Raw genomic sequence first — 19,825 nt, forward strand, 5'->3', positions numbered from 1 at the left:
CAGCTGCTACAACAAAGTGCCAGGAACTGGGTAGCTTATAAACAACAGAAATTTATCATTTACAGTTCTGGAAAGTACAAGATCAAGGCACCGGCATGGTCATGTTTGGTGAGGGCCCTCTTCCTGGTTCACAGTGTCCTCACATGGTGGAAAGGACAAGGAATCTCTCTGGAGCCTCTTTTGTAAGTCATTAATCCCATTCATGAGGACTCTATCCTCATGACATAAGCATCTCCCAAAGGCCCCACTTCCTAATGTCATCATCTTTGGGGGTTAGGATTTTAATATATGGGGAGAAACATATGGGGAGAAACATCAGACCATAGCAGTATGTAGACAGAAGAAGAGCCAAAAGTATCAATATTCCCATTCAAATATATTACTTACGCTAATGTCCTTACATATATAATAACTTCCTATGAAAAAAGAAAAGGGAATGCCACTTCTCTACATTGAAATTTAGCTTAGATTTTCATAAAGTATGATTTTACTCTCAGGAATTATATGTGCTTTTAATGCTTTGAGTATTAGGAGGACTAAAATACAAGATATAACTCAATTTAACATAAGAAAATATTATTAAAACTCACAGCAACTCTAAAAACAAGAAAAAAAATTTTTTTCTACTCAAATACATGAAGTAAAAAGACGGCCAACAGGAGGCGGAGTCAAGATGGCAGAGTAGGAGGATGCAGAGTTTACATCTCCTCATAACTAGGGCACATACCAGGCACTGGTGGGGGACCTCAGAAACCTAAGGGGATGGGAGGAACCCCCACGCAACCAGGTGCGACACGGGGGGAGGGAGGGGGTGAAGTGCAGGCGAGACCAGACCAGTGCCCCTGAGGGGTGGCTGGGGCAGGGGAAAGGTTCCCACGCTAGGAAGGGCCCACTCACAGTGAGGAGATCAGCAGGGATGGTGAGAGACCTTTGAGAGACCTTTGAGAGATCAGAGGACTGGAAGGGAATGGGGCCCCTACCCACTCGGACCCCAAGAAGCCTGCTGGGGTCCTGGGCCTGAACCTCCACTCTCTGAGGCCCCCTCCAGCTGTGCTGAGTCCAAGTCCCGCCACCAACCCCCAGGACCTTTTCTAGCCACACTGGTCCTGAGCCTAGGCCCCACCTCCGCCTAAACTCCGCTTCCCAACAGCCAAAGCATTTTCTGGCCACCCTTTTTATTTTTCCTGTTGTGGTTCTGTTTTGGCTAGTTATTGTTGTTTCATTTATATCTTAATTTTTTCTAGTACATTTTTAACTTTTCCAATTTTATTTTATTTTTTATTCTTTCTTATTGTTCAGCTCCTTTTTTTTTTTTTCTGTGCTGTGCAACTTGCAGAATCTTGGTTCCAGGGCAGGAGTCAGGCCTGAGCTCCTGTGATGGGAGCTTTGAGTCCAAACAGCTGGACTAACAGGGAACCTCAGACCCCAGGGAATATTAATCAGAGTGAGGTCTCCCAGAGGTCCTCATCTTGGCTCCAAGACCCAGCTCTACCAAACTAACTGCAAACTCCAGGGCTGGATGACTCAGACCAACCAGTAAGACAGGAACACAGCCCCACCCATCAAGAAAAATGAGATGACAAAACAATATGTTAACAGATGAAGGAGCAAGATAAAAACCTACAAGACCAAATAAATTAAGAGGAAATAGGCAACCTACCTGAAAAAGAATTCAGAGTAATGATAGTAAAAATGATCCAGTATCTTGGAAATAGAATGGAGGCATGGATTGAGAAAATACAAGAAATGTTTAACAAGGTCCGAGAAGAACTAAAGAACAAACAATGATGAACAACACAATAACTGAAATGAAAAATACCCTAGAAGGAATCAATAGCAGAATAACTGAGGCTGAAGAACGAATAAGTGAGCTGGAAGACAGAACGGTGGAAATAACTGCCGAGGAGCAGAAAAAAGAAAAAAGAATGAAAAGAAATGAGGATGGTCTCAGAGACCTCTAGGACAACATTAAACACACCAACATTCGAATCCTAGGGGTCCCAGAAGAAGAGAAGAAAGACAAAGGGTCCGAGAAAATATTTGAAGAGATTATGGTTGAAAACTTCCCTAACATGGGAAAGAAAATAGCCACTCAAGTCCAGGAAGCACAGAGAGTCCCAGGCAGGATAAACCCAAGTAGAAACACAACAAGAAACATAATAATCAAACTAATAAAAATTAAATTCAAAGAAAAAATATTAAAAGCAGTAAGGAAAAAGCAACAAATAACATACAAGGGAATCCCCATAAGGTTATCAGCTGATTTTTCAGCAGAAACTCTGCAGGCCAGAAGGGAGTAGTAGGACATATTTAAAGTGATGAAAGGGAAACACCTGCAACCAAGATTACTCTACCCAGCAAGGATCTCATTCAGATTCAATGGAGAAATCAAAACCTTCACAAACAAACAAAAGCTGAGAGAATTCGGCACCCCCAAACCAGCTTTACAGCAAATGCTAAAGGAACTTCTCTAGGTGGGAAACACAAGAGAAGGAAAAGACCCACAAAAAGAAACCCAAAACAATTAAGAAAATGGTAATAGGAACATACATATCGATAATTACCTTGAATGTAAATGGATTAAATGTCCAACCAAAAGACACAAACTGGCTGAATGGATACAGAAACAAGACTCATATATATGCTGTCTTACAAGAGACCCACTTCAGACCTAGGGATACATACCGACTGAATGTGACGGGATGGAAAAAGATATTCCATGCAACTGTAAATTAAAAGAAAGCTGCAGTAGCAATACTGCAGATAGTTTGCAATACTGCAAATTAGATAAAATAGACTGTAAAATAAAGACTTACAAAAGATAAGGAAGGGCACTACATAATGATTAAGGGATCAAACCAAGAAGAAGGTATAACAATTATAAATATTTATGCACCCAACATAGGAGCACCTCAATACATAAGGCAAATGCTAACAGCCATAAAAGGGGAAATTGACAGTAACACAGTAATAGTAGCGGACTTTAACACCCCACTTACACCAATGGACAGATCATCCAGACAGAAAATAAATAAGGAAACACAAGCTTTAAATGACACAACAGACCAGATAGACTTAATTGATATTGATAGGATATTCGACCTGAAAGTGGCAGAATACACTTTCTTCTCAAGAGCACACGGAACATTCTCTAGGATAGATCACATGTTGGACAGATCAAGCCTTGGAAAATTTAAGAAAACTGAAATTGTATCAAGCATCTTTTCTGACCACGACACTGAGATTAGAAATCAACCACAGGAAAAAAAAAAAAACCCATAAATACATGGAGACTAAACAGTGCACTGCTAAATAACCAAGAGATCACTGAAGAAATCAAAGAGGAATTACATAAAACTAAAAGTCGGCTCTTTGAGAAATTAAACAAAATTGATAAACCTTTAGCAAGACTCATCAAGAGAAAAGGGAGAGGACTCAAATCAATACAATCAGAAATGAAAAAGGAGAAATTACAACTGACACTGCAGAAATACAAAGGATTATAAGAGACTATTACAAGCAACTATATGACAATAAAATGGACAACCTGGAAGAAATGGACAAATTCTTGGAAAGTTACAACGTTCCAAGACTGCACCAGGAAGAATTAGAAAATATAAACAGACAAATCACAAGTAATGAAATTGAAATTGTAATTAAAAATCTTCCAACAAACAAAAGTCCAGGACCAGATGGCTTCACAGGTGAATTCTATCAAACATTTAGAGAAGACCTAACACCTATCCTTCTTAAACTCTTCTAAAAAATTTCAGCGGGAGGAATACTCTCAAACTCGTTCTACGAGGCCACCATCACCCTGATACTAAACCAGACAAAAATATCACAAAAAAAGAAAATTACAGACCAATATCACTGATGAACATAGACGCAAAAATCCTCAACAAAATACTAGCAAACCGAATCCAACAACACATTAAAAGGATCATACACCATGATCAAGTGGGATTTATCCCAGAGATGTAAGGATTTTCAATATATGCAAATCAATCGACGTGATACACCATAGTAACAAATTAAAGAATAAAAACCATATGATCATCTCAATAGATGCAGAAAAAGCTTTTGAGAAAATTCAACACCCATTTATGATAAAAACTCTCCAGAAAGTGGGCTAAGAGGGAACCTACCTCAACATAATAAAGGCCATATACAACAAACTCAGTAAACATCATTCTCAATGATGAAAAATTGAAAGCATTTCCTCTAAGATCAGGAACAAGACAAAGATGTCTACTCTCACCACTATTAGTCAACATAGTTTTGGAAGTCCTAGCCATAGCAATCAGAGAAGAAAAGGAAATAAAAGGAATCCAGATTGGAAAAGAAGTAAAACTGTCACTGTTTGCAGATGATATGATGCTATACATAGAAAACCCTAAAGATACCACCAGAAAACTACTAGAGCTAATCAATGAATTTAGTAAAGTTGAGGGATACCAAGTTAATGCACAGAAATCTTTTGTATTCCTATAGACTAACAACGAAAGATCAGAAAGAGAAATTAAAGAAACAATCCTATTTACGATTGCAACAAAAAGAATAAAATACCTAGGAATAAACCTACCTGAGTACAGGCAAAAGACCTGTACTCAGAAAACTATAAAACACTGATGAAAGAAATCAAAGATGACACAAACAGATGGAGAGGTATACCATGTTCTTGGATTGGAAGAATCAATACTGTGCAAATGACTATACGACCCAGAGCATTTTTTACAGAATTAGAACAAAAAATTTTACAATTTGTATGGAAACACAAAAGATCCCGAATAGCCAAAGCAATCTTGAGAGAGAAAAACGGAGATGGAGGAATTAGGCTTCCTGTCTTCAGACTATACTACAAAGCTACAGTAATCAATACAGTACGGTATTGGCACAGAAACAGAAATATAGATCAATGGTACAGGATAGAAAGCTCAGAGATAAAAGCAAGTGCCTATGGTAACCTAATCTATGACAAAGGAGGCAAGGACATACAATGCAGAAAAGACAGCCTCTTCAATAAGTGGTGCTGGGAAAACAGGACAGCTATAGGTAAAAGAATGAAATTAGAACACTGCCTAGCACCATACACAAAAATAAACTCAAAATGGATTAAAGACCTAAATGTAAGACCAGTCACTACAAAACTCTTAGGGGAAAACGTAGGAAGAACACTCTATGACATAAATCATAGCAAGATCTTTTTAAATCCACCTCCCAGAGTAATGAAAATAAAAACAAAAAGTAAGCAAATGGGACCTAATTAAACTTCAAAGCTTTTGCACAGCAAAGGAAACCATAAACAACATGGAAAGACAACCCTCAGAATGGGAGAAAATATTTGCAAACGAAGCAACGGACAAAGGATTAATCTCCAAAATATACAAATAGCTCATGCAGCTCAATATCAAAAAAAAAACAACCCAATCAAAAAATGGAAGGACAACGGGCTTGCCTGGTGGCACAGTGGTTGAGAGTCCACCTGCCAATGCAGGGGACACAGGTTCGTGCCCCGGTCCGGGAAGGTCCCACTTGCCGCGGAGCGGCTGGGCCCGTGAGCCATGGCCGCTGAGCCTGCGCGTCTGGAGCCTGTGCTCCACAACGGGAGAGGCCACAACAGTGAGAGGCCTGCGTACCGCAAAAAAAAAAAAAAAAAAAAAAAAATGGAAGGACGACCTAAATAGACATTTCTCCAAAGAAGACATACAGATAGCCAAGAGGCACATGAAAAGATGCTCAACATCACTAATTAGTAGAGAAATGCAAATCAAAACTACAGTGAGGTATCACCTCACACAGGTCAGAATGGCCATCATCAAAAAATCTACAAAAAAAAAAAAAATTTACAAACAGTAAATGCTGGAGACAGTGAGGAGAAAAGGGAACCCTCTTGCACTGTTGGTGGGAATGTAACTGATACAACCACTATGGAGAACAGTATGAAGTTTCCTTTAAAAACTAAAAATAGAAGTACCATATGACCCAGCAATCCCACAGCTGGGCATATACTCTGAGAAAACCATAATTCAAAAAGTCACATGTACCCCAATGTTCACTGCAGCACTATTTACAATAGCCAGGACATGGAAACAACTTAAATTTCCATTGAAAAATGAATGGATAAAGAAGATGTGGTACATATATATAATGGAATATTACTCAGCCATAAAAAGGAACGAAACTGGGTCATTTGTAGAGATGTGTATGGACCTAGAGTTTGTCATACAGAGTGAAGTAAGTCAGAAAGAGAAAAACAAATATCATATATTAATGCATGTATGTGGAATCTAGGAAAATGGTACAGATGAACCTAGTTCGAGGGCAGGAATAGAGACGTAGACGTCGAGAATGGACATGTGGACACAGGGAGGGAAAGCGAGGGTGGGATGAATTGGGAGACTAGGTTTGACATAAATACACTACCAGGTGTAAAATATTGGGTTGGGCCAACCTAATAGATAGCTAGTGAGAACCTCCGGTATAGCACAGGGAGCTCAACTCCATGCTCTGAGATGACCTAGATGGGTGGGATGGGGGGAAGTGGGTGGGAGGGAGGTCAAAGAGGGAGGGGATATATGTATACATATAGCTGATTCTCTTCACTGTACAGCAGAAACTAACACAACATTGTAAAGCAATTATACTCCAAAAAAAAAAGATGGGCAACAAAGAAAGTCTTATTCAGATTACTGAAACATTCAAATAGTATAATTTATCAAAGTGAAAACAATGCTTTTTCCTTTAACCATGAAAATATCAACCTGCCTCTAAGAATAAAAATCTGTGGTAGAACCATCAGGCAGCATCTTGGTAAACAAGTAAAATAATATATGAAGTTTAGGAAACTGTAATTCCCCTGTTGCTTGTGGTGGTTACGCCACATGATCTTTTAAAGGCAAAAGAAAAAATAAATATTCCTTTACCTTGTAAGATGGCAGGAAACACAAAATTCCTTGGCTCACAGTCTGGCACACAGATAACACAAGTGCTCCCACTTCATCCTGGAACTCAAATGTTTCCGTGTGCTGGAAGGTAGCACAGAGACTGCGACCCTTGGGGCCTGACCCAATGGTGCCAACCCAAACCTAGAATATAAATATGTCAGTATTAGAGTTATGCTTAAATGAGGCAGGCAAATTAGCATTTAATTTGGGAGCCTTAATTACGTGTATGTCAAAAAAAGATCAAGCAATGAGTTTAGAGAAAATTTACTTTTAAATTGTTGGGGGTTTTTCCTATTACCTTTAATTAATTATATATAGATTTAATTTATGAAAGTTTTACTTTAGGCAGACCACTGAATTCTCTTAGGATGAAAGAAAAACAGGTTATATTTATGTATTTCCTCAACAGCTTTACAAAATTAAGCAGGTAACAACATTTTGTTAGATGATAGGAACAAATGAAATGAATAAATCAGAAATGAATCCAAAATAAGAGATGAGGACTGGTACGATCTGCTATAGTTAAGTCTCTAAGATTCAATTATGACAGGAACTACTGTTTCACAAATTCCCTGATGCTCAAAGATCTATAGTCAGAAAATCAGACCCACCAAATGTTACAGTTATGTGCAATTCCTCTACATTCACATAGGTCTAGCCTTAGTATAGTTAATTTGACTAAGAGAAAGTACAAATTTTATTAGTATTCTAAAGACAATGTAAACACTTCAGATTGTTGAAAAATGTAATAGTCTTATATTTGGAAATGATATACAAGATTGAGGTACATTTGCAAGATGACATCTGATGGATACCAGTTTAATCAACTTTAAACCAAATGATCAACTAGTAATAAGACAAACTGATAGTATGTGTTTCTTGATATGATACAATGGGAAGCAACAATATCACTTATATAGTATTCTTACCAAACACTTTAACTTGAATCTTATCATGAGAAAACAATCAGAAAATTCCAGATTATAAAATACTCCTAAGGACAACTGGTGACTTGAATTCTTTAAAAATGTCATGAAAGACAGAAAAAAAGGGCAAGGAAACTATTTTAACTACTAAAGAGGCATGAACTGGTGCAGCCACTATGGAAAACTGTATGGAGGTTCCTCAAAAAACTAAAAATAGAACTACCATATGATCCAGCAATTCCAATTCTGGGAGTATATCTGAAGAAAACAAAAACACTAATTTGAAAAGATACATGTACCCCAATATTCATAGTAGTGTTATTTCCAATAGTTAAAGATATGGAAGCAACCTAAATGTCCATCACAGATGAACAGATAAAGAAGATGTGGTATACACACACACACACACACACTGGAAGAGTACTCAGCCATAAAAAAGAACAAAATCTTGCCATTTGCAACAATGTGGATGGACCTGGAGGGTATTAGGCTAAGTGAAATAAGTCAGACAGAGAAAGACAAATACTGTATGTTATCACTTACATGTGGAATCTAAAAATTACAACACAAATGAATATAACAAAACAGAAAACATTCCCAAATAGAACAAACTAGTGGTTACTAGTGGGGGGAAGGGCAAGATAGGGGTAGCGAATTAAGAAGTACAAACTACTATGTATAAAATAAATAAGCTACAAGGATATATTGTACCGCATAGGGATAATAGCCAATATTTTATAACTTTAAATGGAGTATAAACTTTAAATGGAGTTTTAATAATCTATAAAAACTTTGAATCACTATGTTGTACACCTGAAACTAATACTGTAAATCAACTATACTTCAGTTTAAAATAAGAAAAAAAAAAAACTAAAGAGACTTGAAAACCAAATGCAATATATAATACTTGACTGGATCCTGAATCAAGAATAAGAAAAATAAACAGGTATAAAAGACACATTGGGAGCATTCGGTGCCCTGAGAGTGAAGCTACAAGAGTGGACCTTTCTTGGGATAACCAAACCTATGCCAAGAGAACAGGCTAGAGAGAGGCAGTTCTGTGGTGTTCTTGGTCACACATTTATGGAGTTTCTGAATGGCAGTGGAGACTACTGCCAGGCACAGCACAACCTCTATGCAGACAAGTGAACTGTAGAAATTCATTACTACTCCACCAAGAAGCCCCCATAAGAGTGGCTAACCTGGACACAGAAGTGTTGAATTGAAATCCACAGAGCATTTTTTACAAGAGTTCTGACCTGGATGGGGTAAACCTCAGTGAACTCCTTTTCTACTACCTCAGTATTACTGGATTGAAGAATTGCTGCTTCTTGTCAGGAGGTTCATTTCATTTCCCATTACTCCCAACTTCATACTCGAAAGCACTGAGAATTTCAAGTGCAGTATATTGAAGTAGACTCAGTTTATTTGCATCATTTCTGTATTCAATTTTTAAAATTCTTTCATAAGCCTATTGAGTGTTTTTTAACTAAATTAACATGGCTCGAATGAACCGCTCAGCTCCTGTGGAAGTCACTTACAAGAACGTGAGATTTCTCATTACACACAATCCAACTAATGCAACCTTAAACAAATTTATAGAGGAACTTAAGAAGTATGGTTACCACAATAGTAAGAGTATGTGAAGCAACTTATGACACTACTCTTGTAGAGAAAGAAGGCATCCATGTTCTCGATTGGCCTTTTGATGATGGTGTACCACCATGTAACCAGATGGTTGATGACTGGTTAAGTCTTGTGAAAATTAAGTTTCATGAAGACCCTGCTTGTTGTACTGCCTTTCATTGTGTTGCAGGCCTTGGGAGAGGTCCATTGCTTGTCGTCCTAGCATTAATTGAAGGTGGAATGAAATATGAAGATGCAGTACAGTTCATAAGACAAAAGCGGCATGGAGCTTTTAACAGCAAGCAACTTTTCTATTTGGAGAAGTATCGTCCTAAAATGTGGCTGCGCTTCAAAGACTCCAATGGTCATAGAAACAATTGTTGCATTCAATAAAACTGGGGTGCCTGATGCCATTGCTTAGAAGTGGAACCTAGACAGACAGAATCTGTCATACATGTTAGCCAGCACGTTGGCTTGGTAAAGTCTGATGAAACTTCCATAGGAGTGTCGAAAAGCAGTTTTACCAGGTCACAAGCCTGGCAGAATTGCAACCTCTATGTTTGGGCTATGATCAACCTACTTAGCCACTTAGCAAAGGATTCTTTCTGTTCAGCATTTAAAATGTGCTTATCGGGCTTCCCTGGTGGCACAGTGGTTGAGAGTCCGCCTGCCGATGCAGGGGACACGGGTTCGTGCCCCGGTCCGGGAAGATCCCACATGCCGCGGAGCGGCTGGGCCCGTGAGCCATGGCCGCTGAGCCTGCGCGTCCGGAGCCTGTGCTCCACAACGGGAGAGGCCACAACAGTGAGAGGCCCGCGTACCGCAAAAAAAAATAATAAATAAAAAATAAAATGTGCTTATCATTTGTACCAAATTACCTTTCCTGAAATCATGCAGTACTGAGTCATGTCTTTAAATCTGTTTCCATGCCAGAATCTTATCAATATATAAGAAATTTAGAAAGACTAGGTGCCAAAATACCCAGCACAGTTCTTGTATATTTTTAGTATGATATAGAACTAAAATCTCAGGAATATGAAAACTCTGGACCTTATGTGGTTTATTCCTTCCAGCATTTCCAACATAGAAAGTAGGGCCTATGAGGTTATTTGCTCACGATATGTTTACATCTTCTACATTCATACCAGTATACATGAGATTTGCTCTTTTTTTTTTTAATTAACCAAGTCTTACAGTGATTATTTAATGTCTTTCTATAAAACTCATTTTGTGCTGTTATAGAAAATCTACATTGTACGGAAGCACATGCCTTTAATGTCTCCAGACAAAAAAGCCTTACAGTTAATTTTAATGTTTGCACTTTGGGGTGTAACTTACAGGGAGGGCCTGAAAAAAGAATGGGAGGGGGCTATTAAGTATTTTTAGTAAAATGTTGCCTTTGTCTTGTGAAGAACATGTAGAATATGTATTTTAATTTATAAATATGTTTTTAAAAGGTAGAAATACTTTGTTATTGTAGCTAAAACAATTCTTAATCATAAAATTTCTGAAATTCTTGTAATTTTTTTTCAAACTTATCTGAAGTTGTTTACCAACTTATTTTGGTTTGAAGTGTGATTCCCAACCTCTCTTGCCAAAAAAGAAAGTGGGTTTCTGCTAATGAATTGAGCAGACATTTAATGTTTTATGTCTTTTGAGCTGTGTAACTTAATATGTGGATACTTGACAATTTGTTTTATTATGTAATAGATAAAATGGTGATGAGTATTAACGTTAGCTCAACCATATATTTATACTGTCCCGGAACATGTGGTTATAGTTCTGTGGGAGAAATAATTTGTCAGTGTTCACCAGCTTGTAAAAATCTAGTGTGAGAGCTTAAACATTAAATAAATGGTGAAATGCATTTATCCTCAAAAAATAACAAAAGACACATTGGGAATATCTGGAAAAATATAGATTCTATTGTATCAATATTAAATTGCTTGGATATGATCATGATACTGTGGTTATGCAAGATTATGTACTTGTTCTTAGGAGAAACATGCTAAACTAATTAAGGGCAAGGTGTCACTATGTCTACAAATTACTTTCTAATACCATAACCAAAATTAATGTAATCATCAACATTTTGCAATATTACTCTTCTCTTCCTTTGTCTCATATATATACAGATGCAAAATGTTAAAAACTGATGAATCTAGGTTAAGGGTATAAAGATATTCATTATATTAATACTATTTTTTCCATTTTTCAAGTTATAATTTTTTAAGTAAAAATTTGAGGTGATCAAGGAATGAATGACCAAACAAAATGTGATACACACACACACACACACACACACAACTGGAATATTACTAAGCCTTAAAAAGGAAGGAAATTCTGATTCATGTTACAAGGATGAACCTTGAAGACACCAGGCTAAGCGAAATAAACTAATCACAAAAAACCTTGTGATTCCACTTACATGAGTATTTAGAATAGTCAAATTCATAAAAACAAAAAGTGTAATGGTGGTTACCAGGGGCTGAGAGGAGGGGGGAATGGAGAATTGTTGTTTAAGAATAGAATTTCAGTGTTGCTATATGAAAAAGCTCTAGAGATTGGTTATATACAACAGTGTGAATATACTTAACAAAACTGAACTATACACTTAAAAATGGTTAAGATGGCAAATTTTATGGCATGTGTTTTTTACCACAATTAAAATAAAAAACTTTTTAAAAGTTGGCGGAAATGTAACAGAATCCAGCTGAACTAGCATTATTATTATTGTTAATTATTATTTAGTGACATTACAGGTTAAACGGGCTTTTGTGCACTAGACTGAGAACACAGAACCTATAATAACATTCTTTTGAAAAAATATATGCTGAATTTACTAATAACTTCCCATATTTATTTGAACCTCTAAGGAAATATCTTGAAAATGTGCAACATATATTTTTCCTTTGCTACTGCTTATAGCAATGTTTCTATACAGGAGCATTCTGGATTTTGGAAAGCACAATCCTTGGTTATATAGGAGTTTAGCATAAGGCTCTCACCTACTAAATGCCAGTAATTTCCAAAAATACTTCTTAGTTGAAAACTATAGCTCTTTATAAAGAACTAGAATTATATTAGGCCCACAGGTGGTATTAAGCATGTAGCTAACCACTTTAAATTACTTCCTAAAAAGAAATAGAAGGCAGACTGACAAATGACAATTCAAACATTCTTAGGAAAATTAAAGTAACATTTACATGGTATTGTTATAAAAAATTAAAATCTGGGCTTCCCTCGTGGCGCAGTGGTTAAGAATCTGCCTGCCAATGCAAGGCACACAGGTTAGAGCCCCGGCCCGGGAAGATCCCACATGCCTCAGAGCAACTAAGCCCGTGCGCCACAACTACTGAGCCTGTGCTCTAGAGCCCACAGCCACAACTACTGAAGCTTGTGCGCCTAGAGCCCATGTTCCACAACAACAGAGGCCATGACAATGAGAAGCCTGTGCACCTCAATGGAGAAGCCCCCGCTCACCACAACTAGAGAAGCCCACAGACAGCAACGAAGACCCAACACAGCCAAAAATAAAAACAAACAAACAATGAATAAATAAATAAATAATAAAATTAAAATCTTAAGTTACAGGACTCATAAGAATACTTTTAATTCATTTCAGATATTCAAACGTGCTGAATACTTGCTAACTAATACCAGGTATTAATCTAGGTGCAGTGGAAAGATGAGGATGTAAAAATTAGAATAAGGATATACCATAGTCTAATGGAAAAGAAAAACACAAATAACTAAACTATTAGGAACTACAGTAAAAAAAAAAAGTTGAATTTTTGTTTTCATTTTCATTAAAAAACTTAAAACTTATTTAAATAAGGAAATTGCAATGCGGTCTTTGCCTTGAAAGTGTATATTTTTACTCACTGGGTTGAAGGAATGCTATTTATTGGTATTTCCTTTTGTTGACACTACCAAGTAGCTGACAAATTTTCCTTTATTCTAAAACTGAAATGTTGACTTTCCTATCAGGATTTGTTTGCCAGTACTTCAGTTACCTTTTAATTTGTTTATAAATTATACTGAGGTAAAAAGACTAAGAGCCTTCAAAAAACCAACAACAACAAAAAAAACCTAACCTGTGAGTTATTAATGACATGATTAGCCTCCAGTTGGATAGTAAATGTAACACCAAGTTCTGATGAAAAGGATTTCATTGGTGATAATGTCCCAGATGTCAAAACAATCGTCCAAACCTTGCCATTAATATCTGAAAAGGCCTAAAAGGAAACAACATTAGATACATAAAAATCACCTTTAAAACAGTCAAGCACATTTATCTAATTGTTGGTATTGAGCAAGAAGACAGTATTCTCATTTACAGCATGACAAGCTTACCACAGCTGGATTTAAGCACCAAAAATTCAGCACATGAACTGCTGCTTTCTGTCGTAAACGTTTCTTATTTTTTGGTAGAACCAAGAACCCATTTTTATCTGAAGTATCAGTCTGATTTATCCAAGAGTAAGTCTGTTGAATAGCGACTTTATAATCATCTGCAAATCTAAATAAAAATAAAATGGTAATTAAATGGGAAAATTTTAGATAACATTGTCCCCCACCAACAACCCACACCACTAAAATTCAGTAATCCTGATAGAAATAAGGCATTAAACCTTAGAGTCAGTCCCCCCTTACAGAGGTTAGATATCACTTAAATATCACCCTTTATCACTTCCCATCCCTATGTTCAAACATTACATAAATCATGGCAGAGTCAGAATTAAAATGCAAGCCTCCTAACTCCTAGTTCAGAGCTCTTTGCATTCTATGTTACATCATTAGTTATAAAATAGTTAACAGTATTACTGTTAAAGAAACTAAAAAGTGGGTTAAACTTTTTTATTGCATAAGAAAATAGAAAGACAATTTTTACTGAAATTTTAGGAAACTAATTTTTAAGTTCCTTTAAAATGTGGATCTCAGTCTTCATCTATTTTTAATGAAAGTACTAAACCAGATGAACTCTGTGATCCCATCCAGCTTATAATTTCTCTCAATAAGAGGCTATAAACACCTAAGCTTAAACAGAATAAAATTTGGTATTCTCTACCATGTCCTCACAGTAATACTGACTGTTAATTTTACCCTTAGAGAGATCAGAATTCAAAGTTCAAGTCAGGAACCCTGCACTATGTGGAGGGAATTTTATAAAAATACTGGGAGCTAAAAACTATAAAACTCTTAGAAGAAAACATTGGGGAAAATCTTCATGACATCATATTTGGCTATGTTCAATGGATCCCAAAAGCACAAGCAATAAAAGAAAAAAAATCGATAAATTGGACTGCATCAAAATTTCAAAACTTGTGCATCGAAGAATACTATCAAGAGAGTGAAAAGAGAACCCACAGAATGGGAGAAAATATTTGTAAAGCAAATATCTGATAAAGGATTAATATGCAGAATAACTCCTACAACTCAACAACAAAAACCCCATTTAAAAATGGACAAAGGACTTGAGTAGACACTTCTCCAATGAAGATATAGAAATGGACAATAAGCACATGAAAAGATGCTCAACATCTCTAGTCATTAGGGAAGTGTAAATCAAAACCATAAGGAGATAAAGCAGAAACTAACACACCATTGTAAAGCAATTATACCCCAATAAAGATGTTAAAAAAAAAAAAACCATAAGGAGATACCACTTTATACCCATTAGGATGGCTATGATCCAAAAAACAAAAAATAACAAGTATTGGCAAGGATGTAGAGAAATTGGGAACTCTTGTGCATAACTATGTGAATCTAGAATGTGCGGCTGCTATGACAAATAGCACACTGGCTCCTCAAAAAGTTAAATACAGAATTACCATATAATCCTGCAATTTTACTGCTAGGTATGTACCCAGAAAAACTGAAAGCAGGCACTTAAACAGATACTAGTACATCAATGTTCACTGCAGCATGATTCACAATACGCAAAAGCTAGAAACAATACAAATGTCTATCAATGTAAGAATGGGTAAACAAAATGTGGTATATATACACATGGAATATTATTCAGCCATAAAAAGGAATGACATATGTTACATGGATTAACCTTGAAAACATTAGATTGTATGATTCCACTTATATGAGACACCTAGAAAGGGCAAATCCATAGAGATGAAAGTAGGATAGAGGTTACCAAAGGCTGTGGTGAGAGGGAAATGGAAGATACTGTTCCATGGGTATAGAGTTCCTGTTTGGGATGATGAAAAAGTTCTAGAAATTGACAGTGGTGGTAGTTGTACAACAATGTGAACATACTTAATGCTATTAAAATGTACACTTAAAAATGGTAAATTTGGGCTTCCCTGGTGGTGCAGTGGTTGAGAGTCCGCATGCCGATGCAGGAGACACGGGTTCGTGCTCCGGTCCGGGAAGATCCCACATGCCGCGGAGCGGCTGGGCCCGTGAGCCATGGCCGCTGAGCCTGCGCGTCCGGAGCCTGTGCTCCGCAACAGGAGAGGCCACAACAGTGAGAGGCCCACGTATCGCAAAAAAAAAAAAGGTAAATTTTATATTGTGTATATTTTACCATAAAAAAACACTTAAAAAAATACTGGAACCAGGTAGTACTATAACTTAAGGAGTAGTGTGTGGGGAGTTGACTGCTTTTCATTTCCCACATTTCATTAAATAGAGGATTTACACAATAAGAGAGACTTTCTGACACTGGAAGAAACATCTAGATTATACTTAAAAGAAAACTTAAATTTAGTCTTAGAGGACTTTAATGCTGAATTAATTAACTGTATTTATTAACTGGTTTCAATACTCATTTTCATTAATAAAAACTAACATCAATTGACTGAGTCTGTGCCAGTAAGTAAGAGCAATATTTATACCACTTGTTTATCACTATTCCATGTACTCATATAAAATTAGTAGGTATTAAACACATGGTAGCACCCAATAAGGCTAATATTTTTAAGAGAAAGAATACAGACCAGATTATCTTCACTTACCTGCTATTTTGCCTAAAAAGATAGTCAAGCACCATAAAAAGTCCTTTGAGCATTATTTGAGTTGAAGCACTAATAATAGGTACTTCTCTTGCCTCCTCTTTACCATGAACTGATGAGACTTTTTCTTCTTTTTGAAGGATAGCAGAAAAATGGCCCTATAAGGAATTACCATATTAAGTGTACCGGGGCAGGGGCAGGGGGAGGGAAAGAGGGGGGAAACAAAATTCTTAAAACTGTAATAAAACCCAAATGAAATATACATTGAAATTTTAGTCAAACATTAATACACAAATGCTAACAATATATTTTGAATTCCCATATATTCTAAAATTCTCTTCAGACTTATTTAAATAAGAAGTTACACATTTAGGAGGTTCATTACTTCTTCAGGCGATTAGGGTTTTATTCAGTGCCTTTGAAAAGCAATGAACTAAATAAAAATGTACCAAATAGTTTTTAAAAAGATTTGATATGCCACTTAAATGCCTGAATTATTTCCAGGGAGTACTCTGATGCTGAGAATAATATGACTATGTGACAAGCAAAAGTAAAAGAACAACTCAAAGAAAGAATACACACTAGATACAAAATGTATGCTAACTGGCTCGTTAGTTTTTACATGGCTCGTAAGCTTAAATACAGAAAGAAGTGTGGACATTAAGACAAAATAATAAAACAGAAAAGTATGTTTTCCCAGATTGTGAAAGAGAAAACCCTGAATATTGAAGCAATAAAAGATACTGGTGACAACTCTGATGTTTGACAATAAAATGTGTGTTCAATGAAAATAAAATGGGAAAATAGTTAAGATAAATAAGACAGATAAATTTCAATATTCAGATATATTGTGAAATAACAGACATTTAAAAAAGTAAAATTAGTCTCTACTGAACAAAACGTCAAGAAACAAAGAACAAAAAAGACAACATGAACTTGGAAAAACATTCAGCACTACAAATTATTAATGATATTAATGAAAAACAAGTATTAAATTGTTCTTTTTAAAAAATCAAGTTCCCTGAGAAACACCTTACAGGAAGGCTACTATTCCTCTCCAACACTGGCAGACTACTGGCAATTTACTCTGTAAAACTACAGAACTTCTGAACTCCTGAAGGTAAGGCACTGTAGTAAAAACAAACGGACTGAATGACATTCTACATCATGAGACAACTCCAAGGCTACTTCTGGCTAGGTTACCTAAACAATGACAGCTGGGTTTATAGACAAATAGAAAACTAAGCAAATGGGGAAACACACACATAGACACAGACAGGTAATTATTACTTCATAGAAACCTAGAGTTGTATTAAAAATTTAATCAAGTAAGTTACATGAGATGACTATCATAAACTATGATAATATATATACATAATGATATGCACACTGAATAGTAATATAATTATGCTGAGAAAATGGAGAGTGAAGAAAGGGAAAGAAGGAGGGAGGAAAAGGAGAAAGGGAGGAACAGAGAGGAAAAGAGAGGGTGAGTATGAGAGAGTGTGTGTGTGTGTGTGTGTGTGTGTGTGTGTGAGAGAGAGAGAGAGAGAAAAGTGTGTGTGTGTAAAGGAGTTAAATCATCATCATACTTAATAGGAAGTCAATAGAGAATATCAAAAATTGAAAACTCGAAAGTAGCAGAATCCACATGTTATTTAGAAAATTGGGGTTAAACATCAGAGGAAGCCACTATGAGTTAAAAGAGCCACCGAGAATGAAAATTGGGACAGAGGAGTGGCACAAATGAATGCTTTTCTTGATAGTAGTAATTGACTTTTAAATTATGTTCATATGTTACTGTGGTAAAATTAACTTGTAAAAAATTTAATAATCACAATGATGAATTTCTTAAGATCAAAGGAAATTTCCTTAACCTAATTTTTAAAATAACTAAAAATCCTACAGCATCTATGGAATGAGAAAAAGTATTTTCAAATCATATATCCAATACATTGTTCATATCCAGAATACATAAAGAACTTACAGTCAATAAAAGACAACACAAGTTCAAAATGGGCAAAGGATTTGAATATAGATTTCTCCAGAGAAGATATATAAATGGACAATAAGCAGTTGAAACAATGCTTGGCATTATGAGTCATTAGGGAAATGAAAATCAAATCACATGAAGATACCACTTCATTCCCCCTGGGAAGATTATAATAAAAAAGAGATAATAACAAGTGTTGGTGAGGATGTGGAAGAAATTAGAATCCTCATACATTATTGATGGAATTGTAAAATGGTACAGCCCCTTTGGAAAAGTTTGGCAGTTCCTCAAAATGTTAAACATAAAGTTACCATATGGACCAGCAATTCTAGTCTTAAGTATATACCCAAGAGAATTGAAAATACATGTCCACACAAAAATCTGTCTATGAATGGTCATAGCTGCATTGTTTATAACAGCCAAAAAGTAGAAACACCTGATAATGGATAAATAAAATACAGTATATTCATAAAATGCAATATTATTTGGTAATAAAAAGGAATGAAGTATTGATAGATTGAACCTACAACATAGATGAACCTTGAGAACATTACGCAAAGTGAAAAAAGGCAGTAACAAAACACCACATATCGTGTTTCCATTAACATAAAATGTCCAGAATAGGTAGATCCACAGAAACAGAAAGTAGATTAGTGGTTTCCAGGATCTGGGGTAGGAGGAAATGGGAATGACTAATTGCTAATGGGTACAAGGTTTCTTTCTGAGGTGATAAAAATGTTCTGAAATTACACAGCAGTGGTAGTTGCACAACTCTATGACTACATGAAAAACCACTGAATTGTATACTCTAAAGGGGTAAATTTCATGGCATGTGAATTGTATCTCAAACTGTTAAAAAAATTTTTTTTTAAAATACAGCAGACATATTGCTAAATGCTGTAATACTAGTAATACAGTCCTTTTAAAGTAAGCAACAAGATTAGGATGTCTTTTTACTGTGATGAACCATGTACGGAAAGTTTAAGCTAGCAAAGTAAGAAATGAATAAAATGTGAAGGAAATGGAAAGAAAGAAAATAGTCATATTCATAGACAGGATGACTGTCTACATAGAAAATTTAATAATCTATAGATGAACCTATAGGATAGTCCAGCAAAGTGGTTGATTGTAAGAATCAACTACCATCCTTATACACCGATAAAAATTAGAAAATGCAATTTTTGAATTATACCATTTGAAAAAGAAACAAACTTTAACTTAGGAATAAATTAACCAAAAGTACCTAAGACTTTCAAAAATTATAAAATGTTATTGAAAGATATATAGAAAGAGAGAATAAATGATTAGAATTCTATCTTGTTCATGAATGGAAAAACTTCATATTGTAAATAAGTCAACTCT

At 35.8% G+C, this 19,825-nt stretch overlaps 1 protein-coding gene and 1 pseudogene across 2 annotated transcripts in view; one reads left to right on the forward strand and one right to left on the reverse strand.

Annotated features, from left to right (window-relative positions):
- The window catches only part of BRIP1 (BRCA1 interacting DNA helicase 1), a gene marked incomplete at its 5' end in the record, with an annotated part of 197,017 nt that overhangs the window by 91,990 nt on the left and 85,202 nt on the right, over positions 1 to 19,825 (reverse strand). Inside the window, 4 exon segments of the mRNA XM_082678491.1 lie at positions 6,927 to 7,088; positions 13,597 to 13,737; positions 13,856 to 14,021; positions 16,474 to 16,628. Coding sequence (XP_082534617.1) covers positions 6,927 to 7,088; positions 13,597 to 13,737; positions 13,856 to 14,021; positions 16,474 to 16,628 — 624 coding nt within the window.
- On the forward strand, positions 9,373 to 9,892 carry LOC309838695 (protein tyrosine phosphatase type IVA 1-like; annotated as a pseudogene). Its single transcript has one exon. The product of its transcript is annotated as a protein tyrosine phosphatase type IVA 1-like (transcript).

This window comes from Grampus griseus, assembly GCF_964374135.1.
Source record: "Grampus griseus genome assembly, chromosome: 20".
Taxonomy (NCBI): Eukaryota; Metazoa; Chordata; class Mammalia; order Artiodactyla; family Delphinidae; genus Grampus; species Grampus griseus.